General features: G+C 43.4%; 1 protein-coding gene across 1 annotated transcript; it reads left to right on the forward strand.

Moving 5' to 3' along the window:
• Nucleotides 1–16: 16 nt before the first annotated feature.
• FKBP4 (FKBP prolyl isomerase 4) lies at nucleotides 17–19,031 on the forward strand. Its single transcript, XM_069017627.1, has 10 exons — nucleotides 17–253; nucleotides 3,793–3,937; nucleotides 5,158–5,300; nucleotides 9,099–9,219; nucleotides 9,796–9,952; nucleotides 11,000–11,090; nucleotides 11,436–11,519; nucleotides 12,201–12,386; nucleotides 12,933–13,172; nucleotides 16,281–19,031. The coding sequence occupies exons 1-10, from the start codon at nucleotides 170–172 to the stop codon at nucleotides 16,377–16,379; spliced, it is 1,350 nt and encodes a 449-aa protein (XP_068873728.1). The 5' UTR covers nucleotides 17–169; the 3' UTR covers nucleotides 16,380–19,031.
• Nucleotides 19,032–19,268: the final 237 nt, after the last annotated feature.

Raw genomic sequence — 19,268 nt, forward strand, 5'->3', positions numbered from 1 at the left:
CGCTGCGGCGAGAGCAGCAGGGAAGGAGGCGTGCGGCGCCCGCCCCCACCCGCGCTGCCCGGAGCCGGAGGCGCAGCCAGGCGCTATCCCAGCCCCATCCCGGTGCCCACCGCAGCACCGACCCCGCGAGGCGGCCCTTCCCTGCGCAGAGGTGGCAGCGACAGGCGGCATGACGGCGGAGGAGATGAAAGCGGACGGGGCTCCCCTGGAAGGGGTGGACATCACTCCCAAGCAGGATGAGGGCGTCCTCAAGGTACCGAGCGGCTGTTCCCCATCCCCAGCCTCCGCGCTAGCTCGGAGGGGTCCCCGCGCCGGGGGGGGAGCGGGGACGGAAAGAGGGGGAACATTCCTCTTAGCGTGCAGGCGGGTGCTCCCCGGGCGCCCTGGCCCCACCGGCCCCATTGTGTGCCCCGCGGGGAAGGGGACGAGGCGGTCCCCGGGCATGCAGGCAGGGCTGGCGCAGCGCGGGCGATTAAACAACAGCAGCGGGGAGGGCGGGAGCGCGCCCCGGCTGCGCAAGCGCTGCCCGGCCGCCCGGGGGGCTCCCCGCTCCTCCCGGCTGAGGCGAGCCAGAGCCCGGGCTGCCCGCCGGGAGAGCGCGGGGTCATGGGGAGGCTGCGTAGGGGAAAGGCGCTTCTCGCTGCGTTCCGGCTTTTCCCCGCGGTTTGGGGAGGGGGGGGGGGGGGATGGATGCAGGAGGGCGAGGCGGCCCGGGCTCTCGGTCTGGCTCGCAGCGCGGGTTTTGGGGTCCGAGTCCATCCCCGCCCCCCCAGCACGTGTCCGGGGCTGGGAATTAAAGATGGAGCCCCGGCCGGGCACGTGCGCTCGGTGTCCGTCCCCGCTGTGCCCGGCCGCGCCGCCCCTCAGGCTCCGGGCGCGGGGCTCCTGCGGGGCGCGGGCGGCCCCGGGCCCGAGGGTGCGCGGTCCGGCGGCCGGAGCGGCGCGGCCGCCCCTCGGTGCCGCTGGGCGGGCGGGCGGGCAGGTCCCCGGCGCGGCCGAGGCGGCGCGGCTGCTCTCCTTTGTACTGGGAAGGCAGGCGATAAGGGCAGCAGCAGGATTTATACCGTGAGGGGGAGTTGCGCGAACTTCCTCTGTCAGACGTTGCCTATTTCCATATCTCTAGAAACTTCCGTGGGCTCTGCTAAAAACTTAAGCGATTATTTAGAATCATTATTCAGCCGCAGTAAAAATTCGGAGTTACGGTGTTCAGAAGGAGAAAGGGGAGCCATAGTAAAGGCAAAATTCTGGGTTTAACCTTCGGAGCCTTCTGGTTGTGCATTCTGGGTTCACTACGGAGGCGCTGTCTCCCCTTCAGGAGGGTTATCAGGGAGCAGATTGAAGATGTTGCCTTCTATATTCCTGCTTTCCCATGTTTCCTGCTAGCATGCTTAGGTGAGAATTTCTGGGTTTTGCACATAGTACAGTATCAGGTCAGAATTCTCATGTGCATGGCTGCCCAGATCCCTTGAGCGTGGTAGAAGGCAGTGAGGGTCTGCCTAATTCATGCAGTACCTACTTTTTGAGGATGGAGAATCAGCAGGTGTTTTTTGAGTTGTTTTTTTTTTTTTTTCACTTAATTTTTCTTTAAAGGAGGGGAGTAAAAAATACTAGCAAATGAACAGAGTTTGTGAAAATCACAAAAATTGAGACTGTGACTTGATAAGCAAAATACTGTAGAGGTCGTGAAGTCCAGCCTTCATGGATTTTATTTTTCTTGAAATTGCTGGAGTCTGAAATGCATCTATTGAAATCAACGGTCTAGCTCTGAACTAACCTACACCAATCTTGTACTAGTATTGCTGCAGTGATTCCAGGAGTGTGTTTATTTGCTCGTTAGCATTATATCAGAATAGTATCCACAGTTTTTTACCTGATATTGCTGAATGTGCTTGCACAATTCCTAGAGTAAGTATTTAAGTTTAGAAATAAACCATTTGAAATCCTATATGAACTGAAAGATCCTACTTCTCCATCTGAAAATAAAATGTAAACCTTACAGAAAATAGGATTGCCATATTCAGAAGTGAAACTTAAGTCTCTTCAAAACAGAACAAATGCAAAAGAATAAACGGTATAAATAATGAAAATGAGGTATTTATTACCTAGAATACCTTGGTATGACACCACAAGAATATGGCATTTGCTGAAGTTTAGTAAATTTCCATTAAATGCACTTAATTTCTCAAATTTACATCAGCCTGGCTCCTTTAAAGTGCTAGTTTGCATCTGCTTTATATGGATATATATCTAAGTATTGTGTAGGTTAGGTTGCTTACCCTGATTCATGTGTTTTTCTCATACTTCTCTGTTTCCTTATCTCTATAAGTGGTTGCTTGAACTTTTGCCTTCTTGGGGAGACATCAGTAGATGAGTTTTGTAATGCTAGTAACTGCTGTGATGCTGGTTGGGGTAAAGGGATGGTGTGCTGTGTGAGGTCAGGCATCCCTTTCCATGCTGAGCATCCTCTCCTTAGGAAACAGCAAGTAGGATTTTTTCTAGGTTTGGTTTGTTTGTTGGTTTTTTCTGTTGTTTTATGCTTTCAGTGAGGTGCTTTCAGCTTGTTAAGAGTCTGACAGAAGCTGTTGATGAAGCTTTGGCTTTGGATGGAGGGTACTGGCATTTCAGTTGTATAGTCAGTCGCAGGGATGGTGGGAGGCCAGGTGGGAGATTGACAGTGGTGGGTTGCAGGAAACTGAAATTTGTGAAGGAGACTCCCAAAGGTCTGCATCCTTCAGTGAAAAACATGATTGATATAGAAACACGACATTTAAAGGAGGGATGCCTTGTAAGTGCCCTTGAAGAGATGTTTATCTTGTATAACAGAATGTTTCCCAGGTCTCCATGATGCAAGCAAATAGGTTCCTGCACTGGTCTCCTTTTGCCTGGCTAAGATAATGCAGAACTTTGGCTCAGATCTAGATAGTTTCAACCTGTATTGGGGAAAATTCAAATGTGAACTTCAGAAGTCTTGTTATGGGCAAGGCCTTACATCCTTGCCTATGAGATATGTCACTATTATTCTCTATAGAAACTTCAAATGAACACCAGAGAGATTGTCCCATCTTGCTTTCTGAGTAGTGTAGGTTTATTTAATACTTGTCTTGCTGGGCAGGCTGGGAAACCCCCTGAGAAGAAAATCAAATCCTTGCAACTGTATGTGAGGCAGGGGTGCTGTCCATCCATGTCAGAATTGTGGGGAGACAAAATTCTTGCGGTACAATAATTTTCAAGTGTTACTCTCTAGGCTGATAGAACTAACCTGCTTGGGGTGAGACTCTGCTAACCTTCATTAAACTGCCTGGTTTAGTTTGAATGATTCCTGATTACATATTGGAATCGACTTTGCATGGAAAGTACCACCTCGTTCTCTTGTTTAAGTGCTTTGCCTAGTACACTAAGCTCGGGTGTGATGGTAGATGATGAGGCAAATACTTGAATAAAGAAAAAAAAAAACTTGCCTAATAATTTGCCAGTATAAGTTTCAAGAACATTTGAAATCTTGTGGAGGCAAGGTAAGTGACACGGCTGAGGATGGATGCAGAGATCTGTAAGCTGGTGCCAACTGTTGCCTGTTTAATTCCTGTATCACAGCACAGCCATCTTGAGGTTCTGCATTTGCAGCACTGCTAATCTGCAGAAAGAACAGCCAGTCCATTTCCAGGTGACTGAAGGAAACCTGCAAATCCTTCATCTACTGAAAATGGTAGCACACAGCATCTAGGTATCTGCAATTTGTGCCCAATGGGCAGACTTTATTTCTGTGATCTTGATGCTGATTGCTGTTTTTCTCAGGTTGTCAAGAGAGAAGGCAGTGGGACGGAGTATCCGATGATAGGTGATAAAGTGACCGTCCATTACACAGGATGGCTTCTCGATGGCACAAAATTTGACTCCAGTCTGGACAGAAGAGACAAATTCTCTTTTGACTTGGGGAAAGGTAATATCTTGTGTTTGGTGTTGATCAGTTTTGGTGATAATTAAGATGGTATTTCCTTGTGTGTGTGGCTCCTTTGCTTTTCAGAGTTGCTGCTTAATCTTGTTTTCAGAGTTTATTCTCTTAGAATGACTCAGTCAGAATGTCTTGGAGATTTTTCTGAATGAGAAAACTGTGTAGCTGCTTGAGAGGCCTGCTGAAGAATTCACAGGCCTCAGACAAAGCACTCCAGGGGAGCAAATCTCCCCTGAAATGTAGAGATAAAGAGTAGTTAAATAGCCAGAATATGCATTTTGTTGGTTGGGGTTTTTCTGGGGGCAGACCTCGGTTCAGGAAAGCCTTAATTGTGATCAAATACTGGGACAGAGTGCAAAGAGTCAGCTGTCAACTGTCTTGTGATGAAACATACTCTCTTTTCCACAAAGTTGTCAAATTAACCCAAATATGACTCTTTGAGCAGTGCATCTCTTCATTACTAAAATCTTTCATTTTTTGAATGCAAAAATCTAAGCATCATTGTTCTAGCAAATCTTATTACTCAATCTTGTATTCTTCCCTGGCAGTTCCTTACCTTCTGCTTTTTAAAAAATAGATAATACCTCATTTTTTAAAGAGAGGTAAATTAATTGTACTGCAATTTGAGATGATATTAAGTATTAATACAAGACTAATAGAAAGGCTGTTTGGTGAGTGGAAAGGAACAGCAATTAAGAGAGCTTGAGTCAGAGAGAGGATTTTGTTACAACTTTTCTTCCCTTTGGAAGGAATACTACTACTTCCCTCCCCTTTTCTGTTACAAATGTGTGTAACTTTTAGTTACCACTGGTGCTGTTTTTTGCCAGCTGATAAAGTACAGACAGAAAAGGCTTTTTTGGATTGTTTTCAAAACAGGAGCAGGCAATCTCTCACCCTAAGGCCTTCCTCTCGGAAGAGTTTATTGTTACTTCCTTGCACTTGAAACTGTGCCAAGCACTTCAGCCCGTGTCTCTGTTCTGTTATTCTGCGAAAAGGGTTGTTACATCTAGAATGAAGAAATGTTTGTGCCAAATTTGGGTCTCTGGGAAACTCTAGAACTTGATTGGACTTAAAACTGATTTACATAAATGAGAGTGAGCACAAGGTCTTCAGTATTTCTGCTGCCTTAGCTTTTGTATACCGAAAGTGATGATGCTTAGTTTGAGCTGAGCATGCTTTTCATGTGTGATTGCGTTTGGCTTGTACAGGTGAGGTGATCAAAGCATGGGACATTGCTGTGGCCACTATGAAGATTGGTGAAATCTGTCGGATTACATGTAAGCCAGAATATGCCTATGGCTCAGCTGGGAGCCCCCCAAAGATACCTCCCAATGCTACACTGATTTTTGAGGTAAGTGAGAGATGGTCACTAAAACTGTATGCTTGAAAAAATGTGTGGTGCAATATCCCTTCAAAACAGGATTGTTAGGTTTTTTAAGGAAGATAATATGGTCAGTTTTGGGTAGTGTGGACAAAGTTTTAGTCTGGCTGCTACTGCTCTGTAATGGCTCGGGTTCCCTTCTTTTTGAGTTTCTAAAACACTTGAATGATCTTCAGTAATCAGTTGTAATTTTGCAGTTACGGAGTGATTTGCAGCGGGAAGGCGCAGGTTGGGAGGGCAGACTATTTCAGTGACAGACTGAAGTAGTTAAGAAAACAAAATCTTTATTCCACTTCATAACACAGAGTAATGATATGTTAAATGTTGTGAAGTTTTCAACAACAGAAAGAGCAATTAATGCCCTCAGCAATAAGTTTTTCATACTTACTTGTGTTTTCTCTACAACATTAACGTAATCTCTTACAAGCTATTTCAGGGAGAAAAGAGGTAATTGCCTCATGTACACTGCTGGAATACAATGTTGCAACAGCCCTGCAATTATGAACTCTTTTCTTTAGAGCTGAGTGTTTTAATGAGCCTTAAAGCACCACAAAACCAGTTTGGATTCAGGTTGCTGGTTCATTACCAAAGCCTCTCTGTGCATCCAGGCTACACTGATCAATCTTGCCACCACAGATGAAGTCCTGTGCATTCACCTTGTCCCTGTGACAGACTCAGCAGTCTTGAGTTTGGCAGCTGGGTAACCCAGTTTGACAGCTCGCATGGCCAGCTGGTCTCCTGGGGATGAGATGCATGTCTTTGGGAGCATGGAGCCCCAGTTATCCTTGGTGTCTCTCAACCTCACCAGGAGAGGAGAAAATTTGTCTCCTACTGATCTTCAAGTCATTTCTCCCCACATCTTCCCCCTCCTTCCCAAAAGGGGATGGAAATAGCAGCTGTCTCTTGTGTGTTATTTCAGAAGTGAGAATGGTTTCTCGGAATGCTGAGACTTATGTTTGATTTTTCCGTGGAGGATGACATTAAAGCTTTTTCTGGAGCACACCCTGACAGTCTCAACAGTGTTTGGAGAGGATATATTTTTCTTACTGTTGAAACAGTTCAATTTGCCAACAATTGCTTCAAAATAAATTCTACCTGGGAGAAGGCAGATTTTTTTTTAAGTGTGATTTTTAAAATTGCTTTGCTCTAAAGCACTTAATCAATGGAATGGAATCCTACAGTTAGGGGCATAGGGAAAGTTTTAAAACTGATGATTGCTCTGAGAGTGAATGTTTTATCTAATATCTGAGGAAGGTAAAAATAGCTCATGGAATAAAGACTGAAAGTCTGTTTAGATTTTATTGGAAACAATGAGTGTCTGTTAAGAAGGGTAAATTATACATAGACTCATTTAGGTAGGAAAAGACTTCTAGGACCATCGAGTCCAATCATAAATCTGATGCTGCCAAGTCCATCACTAAACCATTAACCCAAGTGCCACATCTACACCTAAATACCTCCAGGAGGATGACTCAACCACTTCCCTGGGCAGTCTCTTCTAATGCTAATATCCATTCTAAACCTCCCCTGGTGCACCTTGAGGCCATTTCTTCTTGTTCTGTGGCCTGTTACTTGGAAGAAGGGACTGACCCCATCTGGCTACACCCTCCTTTCAGGGATTTGTAGAAAATGAGATGGTTCTCCCCCAGACCCTCTCTCTCTCCAGGCTAAACACACCCAGATCCTTCAGCAGCTCCTCATAGGACTAGTGCTTCAGAACCTTCCCCAGCTCTGTTGCCCTTCTCTGGACATGCTCCAGCACCTCAATGTCCTTCCTGGATTGAAAGGCCCAAAACTGAACACAGGATTTGAGGAATGGTGTCACCAGTGCCCAATATGGGGGACAATCACTGCCCTGGTCCTGCTGGCCACACTCTTGCTGGTACAGGCCAGACCTTCACATAATTGGATGTTCTATTTGCTTTACATTTGGATAGTGTATTTGCATTTCTTTTTTTTTTTTCCATGGGCTTCTGAATAATAGGATTAAAGATATACTCTGTGTGGAAGGATTAAAAAAATATTGCTAGCAGGTAGCAGGTCCTCTAAGGGATGACAACTTACTCACTTTGAGTACATCAAAATTAGTACCATTATTTCTGAAAAGTAGTATCACGCAGAGCTGTTCACAAACAGCATTTTCTTACCTAGAAATCTGAAATTACTCATGGCTTACTTACACTGGATCAAACTACACTTGTTGGAGTTCTGTGTGCTCCTATGCAAGTGATACCAGGTGTAATCAGGGCTGAGCTGATGATCGAAATGCAAGCTAAAAGCTCAAGGCCTTCTACCTTGGCAGCACAGGGGAGAGCATTCTTAAGGGCTTAGCACTACTACAGAGGATGCACGTGGACAGCAGAAAGCAGAGAAGCTTTCATTGTCCTGCAACAAGAGGTAAAACCTGGCATTGGGATAAATAAAAGCAGGAACCGCCAGATGGGATTTGTTCCATCAGGCTACTACTGGGTCCATGCAGTGTAGTCCCCCAGGTTATTCACTTCCCGCTGGGCTTTTCTTAATGCTGCCAGTCTGGCCTCTCCGTTTTCTGGGTATGTTTTTAGATAAAAGTAGTGTTTCATTCATGATATCCCCTAATGCCTGCCTAGGCAGTAATGTTGAAGGGAAAAGGGGAGAAGGAAAAGCACCAAAGCTGCCTGTAATGGTTTTGTGCTTCACTAACAAAGTAGCCTGGGGCTCACTGGCTGCAAGTTAGCAGTGCTGGGTGTGTCCTGATTTGGGGGTGTGGGTTGGAGCTTAGATCCAGAAAAGTTTCTGGAGTTTTGTTAGGTTAAATTAGTTCCGGGCTAGTATGACTCTCAAGCAGCTAAAGCCTTTCAAGTTTCCACTTTTTTAGTTTTACCTAGGTTTACTTTTTGTTACTTAACACAATATCAGTAGGGTTCTTCTGCAAGTGCTTATCACCCTACCAAAATTTTGTACAAATTGCCTTGCAAAAGACCCTCTAAAACTTGCATTAAGAGATTTTCTACCTGTGTCACTACATCAGCATTTCTCTGTGACATGAAATAATGCATGTCCTGTGGTCTGCAAGTTCTTTTTTTTTTAATCTGGTGGTGGTTTTGTTTTTTTCTTCCTCGTGATTGCTTTTGCTGAGCAATATAAATAGATAGATTATTCCATAGAATAGTATTGTTCAGGCTGGGGAAAAAAAGAGGGGAGGGACACACCTGTATGATCATCACTATTCAGGAATGACTTGTTTCAGACTGACTAAAGAGAAAGACCAGAATGTTATTTGTTGCCAGGTGTCAATTAAAATAAAAAGTGGAAGTACTGGTAGATACTAAATTCCTTTTGCATTCCAGGTATCTTAAGTCCAGCGTCAGGAACCTCCACAGCATTAGCCCTGATTTTTTTTTTTTTAATGAAGTAGTCTTAACAATGCTGATTATAATGGCTTGCTTTTTTGTGCTGTTTTCACTATTGTTTTACTCAAACACAGGATATGAATTTTTTTTTCTTCATAGCAGCAACAACAAATATCTTTTGAAACGAGACTTTTTCTATGTCATCATGGTACTCCCACTTGAAACTGATGTACACTTACTTGGGAGGGCATGTGAAGATTCAGAGATTCAGACTGGATACCTATCCCCTACATTAACACTAGCTCTTAAAAATCCTAAACAATTCATTGCAGTAGCAAGTTTAGATTAAAGTGTCAAAGATCTCTGGAGAGCAAATTCTGTGAGTTACTAAATTGGTGTAATGAGAATAAATGCAAGGCTTTTCTTCCCTCCACAGATAGAACTTTTTGAGTTCAAGGGGGAGGACCTCACTGATGAAGAAGATGGTGGCATCATCCGAAGAATCCGTAAAAAAGGGGAGGGCTACTCCAAGCCCAATGAGGATGCACTTGTAGAGAGTAAGTGTGTTGTTACACAAATAGGAAATGGGTTTGCCATGTGGGATGGCAGAACCTTTTCACAGTCTGCAGCTGCATGTCCTGAAGGAGAGGAATATGTGGCTTCTCTTTTCTACACCAAGTAACTTAAAAACCTAGAGTAAGCTTTCCTTCTCAAATTTCTAGCAAGGTTTACATTTTCCAGCAGCAACTGTGTTTTCTGGTGATACTGAATCTGTTGAAGTGCTTATCTGATCACAAAAGGTGATTGAGTCTCGTAAAGTGTTTCCATGTGCTGAGGAACAAGAGGTGAAGTCATTCTGGCACTTATTGTCGGAGTGGAAAAAACAAACACTTAAATGAACAACAGAAAAAGAGAGGTTGTTAAATTTAATAGCAGAAGTTCTGTTTGCTGCCTGTAACCACCATGCCATAGGTAGCTGCTAAAAGGGAAAAGACTGTCTAGAGGGGGGCTTTGGCACTTTGTATGTGCTGCCTGCCTGTATAGAACTCCCTGTGTGCTCCTGGATACCTGCCCACTGCCATACATAGATGCCTTCTGATTTCTCTCTCCCTTGTTCTGGTTTTTGTTACCAGTCCAGTTTGAAGGCCGATACGGAGATCGTGTTTTTGACAAGCGGGAATTGCGGTTTGAGATTGGAGAAGGTGAAAACTTCGATATTCCTCACGGTCTGGAGAAAGCAATTCAAAAAATGGAGAAATCAGAGGAATCTGTGTTCTATCTCAAACCCAGGTGTGCTGTTTCTGGTGTTTGATACTGGAAGGGTTTATCCTAATCATCTGGCAAGAAAGAAATGTTTTGTCATAATGCCTTTCAGCTTTTTTCAGTGCTATGGTAAAAGCTTGGATCAGCCCCAAAAAACTGACATATGAGAAGTATCGAGCTAAGATTGTTTGGCCACTTCATAATGAAGCAGTAGCACTCCAGAAAAAAATTACTTAAGTCTCTGTAACATTGACCTCTGAACATTTTTAAAAAATGTTGTTGCTCTCTGACTTAGATTTTTGTGATTCCTCTTCATGACTGCTTACTGTAAAATAGTGCATATGTAGACTTGGATATAGGCAGAATTTTCTCTTTACAGTGAGAACACATCTGAAACAAGTGGAATTGCGCAGATTGTTTTCATCAAACTTTAATTTATTTCAGTTTTTATTGAGATTTTTAAACTGGAACTGAGCCTGATGGCAGCAGAAAAGCAAAGCAATTACATCTAGATGGTTTTCCTGCTAATATGCAGCTTCTTACTGGAGTTGCACTGCAGTACCTTTCTGCAGGCATTTCCTGTTCATCAGCTGATTAGCAGTGTGTTAAGTGTGCAGCTGCTCACTTTAATCTTGGTATTTATTGTCTTTGCTTTTCTAAGAATAGAACTAAAATACAGGTGCTCGGAAGGCAACAGTTTCAGACCATGAATATAAAACATGATAGGTATAACTTGGAAGTTGGTTGTTTTGGTTTGGCTTTTTTTTCTTGATGGAGGGATTACTTGCTTTTCTTTCAAGTAAACTAAAGAAATAATAAAATAATAGGAACTGCTAAAAGACTAATGAAGTCAACACTAGGTTTCTCTTACTTTCTTCTACCTTCTACTTGCTAATTTTAGAATTGTACCTAGAATATTTCAAGTCTTTGTCTTGTAATAATAGTTTATGCACATCCCAAATTTGCATGGGGTTTTTGTCTCCATCTTCCTATATAGCAAATATAGCTGGATGGATAGTTTTGATCTCTATTCCTTACAATGTTTGTTTCTCCCTCCCCATCCCCATTTTACAGCTATGGTTTTGGAAGTGCTGGGAATGAGAAGTTTAAGATCCCTCCAGATGCAGAGCTGCAGTATGAAGTGAAACTCAAAAGCTTTGAAAAGGTGGGGACAAGAGATGAAATCCCAAAGAGATCCGGGGGTAGGGGAAGTAGTGGGAGTGCAGTTTAAACAATGACAATGGAATCCTTGAACGGTGATGTGAAACAGGGAGGCCACTGTTGCCAGAGGTGTTGGTGACATGCTGGGAGCTCTTGGCTGAAATGGTCCTTATTCTTCCTGTGTCCCTGTCTGTTGCCATCTCTCGTGCTCTAGGCTGTTTTCCGTAGCAGTGCAAAGCTCTGCTTTGCCAAGCTTACCTCTATCATACTGTTAGTGGGAAATAACACAGCCACTTGATTTCCCTAGAAATTGTATTGAAATTGACTTGAACTGTTCCTATTTGGGTAGGCTAAGGAGTCTTGGGAAATGAACACAGATGAGAAGTTGGAACAGAGCTGCATTGTGAAGGAGAGAGGCACTCAGTACTTCAAGGTAAGTTACAGTCCCCAAGTAATAGCAGCATTTCTTAGTCCATGTCATGAGTTGATAATGATGATTACAGCTTCTGTCGTTTCTGAGCGGTGGTCATGGTATTCTGTGAGATTTTATGGGGAGAACTGGAGGGGAATGTGTCTTAAAAAGTAGAAGAAACTCAGGTGTATTATCCGAAGAACTAACTCTGCAGGGAGCTCTCTGTTAGAGCTGTCTGCTGTATCTACAGATAACACTGGGGGGTGTACAGTATTTCAGCTCCTGCTGTGGGACAGTGCTGTGAATGAACAAGGTTCATTTGGGTAGAGATGTGTGGAGAAGCTGTTTAAAACAATTTAACCAGCTAAAGGAAGAATTTCCTATTACTTTTGTATTGCATTTTGAAAATGCCCCATCTTCCCTTATTTTTGCATCAGAAGTTGAATATAATGTAGGAGTTCAGTGAAGCATCAATAATGGCATATAACCCTAGCTCTAGTGGGGAACCAGTTAAGTATTCCTAAAGATTTGCTGATCCTATGCAGGAATGGCTCTCAGAAATAGTATATTTTTGATGATAGAAATTACTTTTTGATCAAATGGATTTTTTTAGATCTGTTGCTCAAAGTAGGCAAAAGGGACAAGAGGGAGATAAAAGGTACTGTGATGAGCTGTGTGATAATTGAACTGCCTTGTTTGCAGGAGGGGAAGTACAAGCGGGCAGCATTACAGTACAAGAAGATTGTGTCATGGCTGGAGCATGAGTCTGGACTCTCCGAGGAGGAGGAATCAAAAGCCAAAAGCTTGAGGCTTGCTGCCCACCTTAATCTAGCTATGTGCCATCTCAAGCTAAAGGAATACTCCCAGGCTTTGGAGAACTGCAACAAGGTAGTAGGAGTTTGTTTATTCTTGAGCTGCACAAGTAGTCTGACAGTTTATCTCTTGCTTTAAAAATTTTAGGGACAACAGGCCATGTGGTGTTTGGTCTTTCTTACCAGCTGGCATTTGGGTAGTACAGAATTTTTAGTACGCTAAAAATATCCAACAGATTATTTTCATAATTAGTGCCCTTTGAACATCTTTTACTAACTTGCTGCTACATTGAGAATATTCAAGTATTTACAAATTAGAAACACTTCAGATGTGGTGAAGGTAGTCATGTTGGCAAAGGTCTTTCAAAGAGCAGGATTAGTGCCTGACTTAATCTCAGACTTGCTGGTTCTCTTGTCAAATAGCCTACTACATTCATTTCTCTTTGTACTTGACCTCTACTGCATTCCACTCACTTTATTAGTAAGCCCTGACAAGACTCATAGGTCTACATCAGAAGGTACAGTTCCTAGCAGTCTCTGGTGTTCTGACTGCATATCACTTTTATAAAAGAAAAGTAATTACTAACTGTGGTTTGGCTTTTGGGTTTTTTTTTCAATGCAGGCACTCGAATTGGATAGCAACAATGAAAAAGGCCTCTTCCGGCGTGGAGAAGCGCACTTGGCTGTCAATGACTTTGAGCTGGCCCGAGCAGATTTCCAGAAAGTGATACAACTTTATCCAGGTAACAAAGCTGCCAAAGTGCAACTGGTGACTTGTCAGCAAAAAATACGGGAGCAGCATGAGAAGGAGAAAAAGATGTACGCCAACATGTTCCAAAGGCTTGCAGACAAAGACCTAAAGGTAAGAAACACTACTCCAGAGATTACAGGAGGTGGTGTCATGTTAGACAAGGAACAGTGGTTTAGGTACTCAGCTTACTTAGTACCAATAATTATAGCTGGAGAACACTCAAGTAGACTGCTTTGGGGAGCAGGGATGGAACTCAAAATGCCAACAGTCAAAATTCTTAGGCCATCTTGTTTGAACAGGAAAACCAGCAGTACCAACCATTGCACAGAAAGCTTTTACCTATTTCAACTGAATTTGCAGCAGAGCAGTGTTAATCAGAAAGGGATTGAAGTGATGAGATGCAAACATAATAACATAATACATAACATAACAATGTTCCAGACCTGAAGAAAGCACCTATTCTTCTAGAACCTGTTGTGAAGAACTGGCTGTTCTGGTGCCTGGGGGGCCCATCTAGTGAGAACTTGTGTCTGTCATACAGAGGGTGCTCAGCACCATCTTGCTTCTCACGGAGACGTTAAGATGTGGTTGATGGTCTCCGTTTCAGATGTCACAGATTGATTATGAAGTGTCATTAGTCTGCTGTGTGTGGATGGTTTTGCTAATAAGCTTTCACTAGAATTATAGTAAATACTAGTTCAGTTAATAATGGCAGCCTGTGAATACAGGTTATAACAAGATTGTATTGGCTAGCAAGAAACATTCCAGGTTACTGGTGAGAATCACATATCCTAAGAAAACCTTCTCTTTTCCTTAAATCTGATGGTCTCGAAGGACAAGATAGACCTGTACCTTCTTGGATAAAGATGGGATTTATATCAGCCTCAAATTTCCTCTGTAATGCTGGGGAGTACAGAACCTTGTATCTTGTGAGGTTATTTTCACCTTCCCAGAATATGCATGGAGAATGTAAAAAATTGTCGGATATTGGTACGTTAATCTCCTTTGGTTAACTGTGTCATTGAGCCTTTCCAGAGGCAGGGTGTCCTCAGAGCATATCCTGACAGTTCAGCCATTTCAGACTGTCAGCTGACAATTTCCTACATGAAATGCTTTACTCTGTCTCTTATTTTTTTGGCTAAAGCAGCCCGATGTCAACAGTCCTTGAGTACTGGACCTTGAAAGAAAGTATCCTCTCCTTCTAGACATGGTGATGTAAAGCCATGCAGTACCTTAATTTTGGTAGGCTTTAATAAAAAACCTCAGAAAGATAAAGATACAGCAACTAAACTAGAATTATTGCACTGTTAGGCGTCTTCACTTTAGAAAAGGCAAGATTTAATTGCCAGCTGTCAGGCTCTGTTGTGAAGGTTCCTTTCGGCTAGCACAGCTGCTGGGAATCCGGCTTCCTCCACTAGGTGTGGGACACAGCACGATCTGTGGAGAGAGAAGAGTGGATTGCTGAAAAAAGCTATACCCACTAAAAGTAAAGCTTTCATGCTTTCCTCAGTTCCTAAGACAGATAAGTGGTAGAGTAATATTCTCAGCAAAAGGCAGACTCATAGTCTTTGCACTGCAGACTGTTTGGGAATCAGTTTAAAGTTGTAGAATTCTTTAGGTTGGACTCCAACCAAATGTAAATGAAAGGTTATTGTTTGGCATCTAGCACTGGATTCAAGGTGTGGCCTCACCATTGCCAAGTACAGGAGGACAACCCCTGCCCTGGTCCTGCTGGACATGCTATTGCTGATACAGGCCTGGGTGCCACTGGCCTGGTAAATTGTTCTCAACAAGTTAGATGATCTTGGGAATGTGCAATGTATTGGGTTTTTTTCTCTGAGCCATCTGGCCTACTTTAAAAGGATATGATTTTATATGAAATGGGATTGATGGAACTATTAACTGTAAAGGATGCTTACTCCCTGGGCCAGTCTTGAGGTAGTTTTTTTGCAAGAAAAACTTGTTTTCCTCTTACTGCATTTATAATGTTGCTTTACTCTAACTCCAGCAGTGTTTGTTAGTGGTGGTGTAGTAGAAGTTCAAAGTTCTGGAGAAGAGAGTTTGTTTACTAAATGTCTTTTGATTGCTAAGAAGGTAGCTTGGACCAGTTCTGATATTCCTGACACCGTCTGTTAAACTCAACAGGCACTCTTGCATAAGTAGTTCATTTCATTAATTTTAAAGTTCACATATGTGAAGTGTGAATTTTTGAAGGTCAGGGTGTTTATCACCTTATCCTAAGCCCAGGATTGCTGGCTAACAGATTTCTGTGGCGAGAAGACTTAGCTCTTGTGTGCTTTACAGAATGCTTCTAAGGATGAAAAACTGACCTTTGATGCATTAATATTCTTTTAAGTGTAGTTTTGTGGTGCAGCCAAGTTGGCATAAGATTTTTAAGGATGCTGCCCCTCCTTTTCCCCTTTCCCAGCATTGCATGCTTAAGACTTTGCTTGTTTTTTGTCTGGTTCTCATCTAAGATCATCATAAAACAGATGATTCAAGATGCTGGGCTGACAGGTGGAATAGCGATTTCATTGCACTAGGTTTTGAGATGAGCAAGCCAAGACATTTTTACCTTCCTTTACTGTGTTTGAAAATTATTCCAAGGCCGGGATGTGCTGGTTATGCCCTATTGTAAAAGCTGACCTTGGACCTCTGCCTTCCACACCTTTTTATGAAGAAGATGCCCAAAGGAGAGGGCTTTAGAGCAGCCACATTGCCTGATCATATTTCCTTCCAGCTAAGCTCTTGCAGAGGATGTCCAAATCACTGTTGTTGAGTTGAAGTGTCTCTTCACAAAACTAGTTGTCCAACGAAGATATTTCTTCTTACGCTGAGTGCAAGCATGCCTCGTACAAGTTGGGTTGGGGGTAGGCCATGGGAATGGCTGAAAATGAATCACACTGATACTGAAGCAGGGCAAAAGCAGTTCTTGCAGAAGTTTTCTGAATAAATTTCAGTTAAAAGACTTCTGAGAAATGGTTGCGTGGCAAGTTTGTGTAGGCCTCATTAAGAACCACAACCATCTCATACCAGTATTATATTTTGGCCTCCTCACTGCTTCTGGTTACTTAGAGGCATGAAAATTTTTGGTTTCTCTTGGCTGAGGATCCTAGTATCTTAATTCAGTCTTGCAGCGTACAGAAGCTTTCCAAGTGATAAGAATCAAACAATGTTTTGTATAACAAATTAATGTATTTTCTTTGTCTCTCTATTTAGTCATCTGCTACTCTTCAGACAAGCCACACTGAAGATGCAGAAATGAAAGATGCGCAGAATGGAGTTGAAGATAAATCAGAAGTTGAAGCAGAAGCATAAAAACAAACCCTATTCCATTAGTTTTGTAAATGAAAGAATTTCCAGTGAATTAGACCTTTATTTTTCTACCTGGTTGGATAGTGGCTTCAAGGCAGCAGAGGCTGAAGCCACCACGCCACAGTCAGTTACAGCTTTATGTGGCTGTTCAAGAAGCTGAGTGGCAGCATAAATCTGGTTTAATCCTAGTGACTTTTATTTATTCATTCAGTCTCTGTTACTGTTTGGGTTCTGTCTGGATTTACTCTGCTTGGTTTATTTGCATTTTCATAGAATCATAGAATGGCTTGAGTTGGAAGGGACCTCAAAGATCTTGTTCCAACCCCCCTGCCATGGACAGGGACACCCTTCACTAGACCAGGTTGCTCAGAGTTCCATCCGGCCTGGCCTTGGACACTTCCAGGGATGGAGCATCTACATCTTCTCTGGGCAGCCTGTTCCAGTGCCTCACCACCCTCACAGTAAAGAATTTCTTCCTAATACCTAATCTTAACCTACCCTCTTTCAGTTTGAAGCCATTCCCCCTTGTGCTGTCACTACTTGTCCTTGTAAATAGCATCTCTCCATGTTTCTTGTAGGCTCCCTTCAGGTACTGGAAGGCCACTGGTCACCCTGAAGCCTTCTTTTTTCCAAGCTGAACAATCCCTGTTCTCTCAGCCTTTTCTCATAAGGAGAGGTGCTTCATCCCTCTAATCATCTTGGTGGGCCTCCTCTGGACTTGCTGCAACAGGTCAATGTCCTTCTTGTGCTGGGGACCCCAGAGCTGGGTGCACTGTTCCAGGTGGGGTCTCACAATAGCAGAGTAGAGAATCAAAATCCCATCCCTCCCTGCTGCCCACGCTGCTTTTGATGCAGCCCAGGTTACAATTGGCCTTCTGGGCTGTGAGTGCACATTGCCAGCTCATGTCCAGCCTCTCCTCCAACAGCACCCCCAAATCCTTCTTGGCAGGGCTGCTCTGGATCTGTTCCTCTCCCAGCCTTTATTGATAACCAGGGGTTGTCCCAACCCAGGTGCAGCACCTTGTACTTGGCCTTATTAAAGCCTCATGAGTTTCACATGGGCCCACTTCTCAAATTTGTCCAGGTCCCTCTGGCTGGCATCCTGTCCTTCAGGTGTGTCAGCTGTACCACTCAGCTTAGTGTCATCTGCTTTGCTGAGAGTGCACTCATCCATGTCATTAATGAAGATGATAGTAACCCTGGTCCCAGTATGGACCCCTGAGGGACACCACTTGTCACTGGTGTCCATCAGGACTCTGAGCTGTTGACCATTACCCTGTAGATGTGACCATCCAACCAATTTCTTATCCATCAAACAGTCCACCCACTGAATCCATCTCTCTCCAATTTAGAGAGGAGGATGTGAGGAACTGTGTCTAAGACAGAAATTTTCAGAAATGCAGGTAAATGATACCTGTAGCCCTTCCCTTGTCTGCTGGTGGAGTCAGTCCATCACTGAAGGCCACTAGGCTGGTCAGACAGGATTTGCCCTTGGTGAAGCCGTGCTGGCTGTCCCCAGTCACCTCCCTGTCCTCCATGTGCCTTAGCATAGCATCCAGGATCTTCCCTGGCACAGAGCTGAGGCTGACAGGTCGGTAGTTCCCATTTTGTCATCGGTGTTTGTTTCTTTCTGGTTCCATCTTACTTTAATCCCAGGTTCTGCTTTCTAAATTTATTTCCTTGATTTCCTTCAAGTAATCAGCTTTTTCCAGGAGTCCTCACGTGAGACTTGAGAACAAATTGGTGCTCCCAGTTCTTCTGCCCTGGGATTGCTCTCTTTCCCCCCTGTTCAGTAGGGAGTCCCTTCCATTAAGTATTGTAACCTTTCTTGTATGCCTCCTCTTTGCAAATTGCTGAAGGTGAAGACTGGGAAGTCACAGCTTAAGTAATAAAGCTCCAATTAAACTCAAGAAAACAGAACTTTTCGTGGGTTTTTATTGGAATTTGCATGGAATTGAGATAATTTACTGTCCTTTGGTCAGTGTTTTCTTGTCCACATAGCCACAGTGTCCTGATTATTTTTCTATGTTGTTTGTTTGTTACCATAGAAAATTCCCACAATATTTGATACAGTATTTACCCATATATTTGCAAAAGGGAAAAAACATGTTGCTGGAAACTGCAAAAAGCAAGTCTGTAACCTATACATAGGGCTTATTATGTGTTCAAAATGCAACTTTCCTCTTCACCCACCACATTGTAAAACTGGACCAGGGGAAAAAAACCCAGTATACCTGAAACTGACTGGCTTTGAAGAGAAAGTAAGTGGTAATGGCTTACACATTGCAAATACTTCTAATGAACTACAGACTCCTGAGTGATTCTAATATCTGCTTACCCAGATCTCACAAGAAAACTATTACTCAGTATTCTGCTTCTTTCTGCAGTTTGTGTGTCTTGTTTGGGGGTGGGTGTGCTTTTGAATTTTGTGGGGGCTTTTGGTTGGGGTGGGCTTTTTTGTTTGTCTGAAGGCATGGAACATAGTATTCAAACTCAACTGTTGTTTATCCTATCATGTGGTGTTAAATTCAGCATTGCCAGTGTCCTGTTCTGAGACAGGGGCAGAAGGGGCATCGTTTTGCCTGCTCTCCAGAAGGAAAGTAGAAAATCTGTTCCTCTCAGATCAAAATAAATGGACTTTTTTATGGTGAAAAAGATGTCTTTGCATGGCATGCCATGGGCTGGAATTGTGTGTATATTGCAGAGAGTATCCCTGTTTTAACATGTAATACAACATGAATTCCTGGTCTCCTTTGCTGAAACAGAAGTACTGTGTAAGCACTTACTCGTGGGGTTCTTCTAGGCTGGGGGAGTGCCAATACCTGTCCTGCAGCAGTGCCAGCCCAGCTTGGGCCCTGGAGCTGTCACCAAAGTGGTGTGAGGGCTGTTTGG

Source organism: Aphelocoma coerulescens, chromosome 1, assembly GCF_041296385.1.
Source record: "Aphelocoma coerulescens isolate FSJ_1873_10779 chromosome 1, UR_Acoe_1.0, whole genome shotgun sequence".
NCBI classification, from domain to species: Eukaryota; Metazoa; Chordata; class Aves; order Passeriformes; family Corvidae; genus Aphelocoma; species Aphelocoma coerulescens.

Bases quoted from the DNA above. Each gene is read 5' to 3' on its own strand.
- FKBP4 (XM_069017627.1), top strand. From the start codon at position 170: ATGACGGCGGAGGAGATGAAAGCGGACGGGGCTCCCCTGGAAGGGGTG. The intron at 3,938-5,157 runs GTAATATCTTGT...TGGCTTGTACAG, and splicing joins CTCTTTTGACTTGGGGAAAG to GTGAGGTGATCAAAGCATGG. The intron at 13,173-16,280 runs GTAAGAAACACT...CTCTCTATTTAG, and splicing joins TTGCAGACAAAGACCTAAAG to TCATCTGCTACTCTTCAGAC.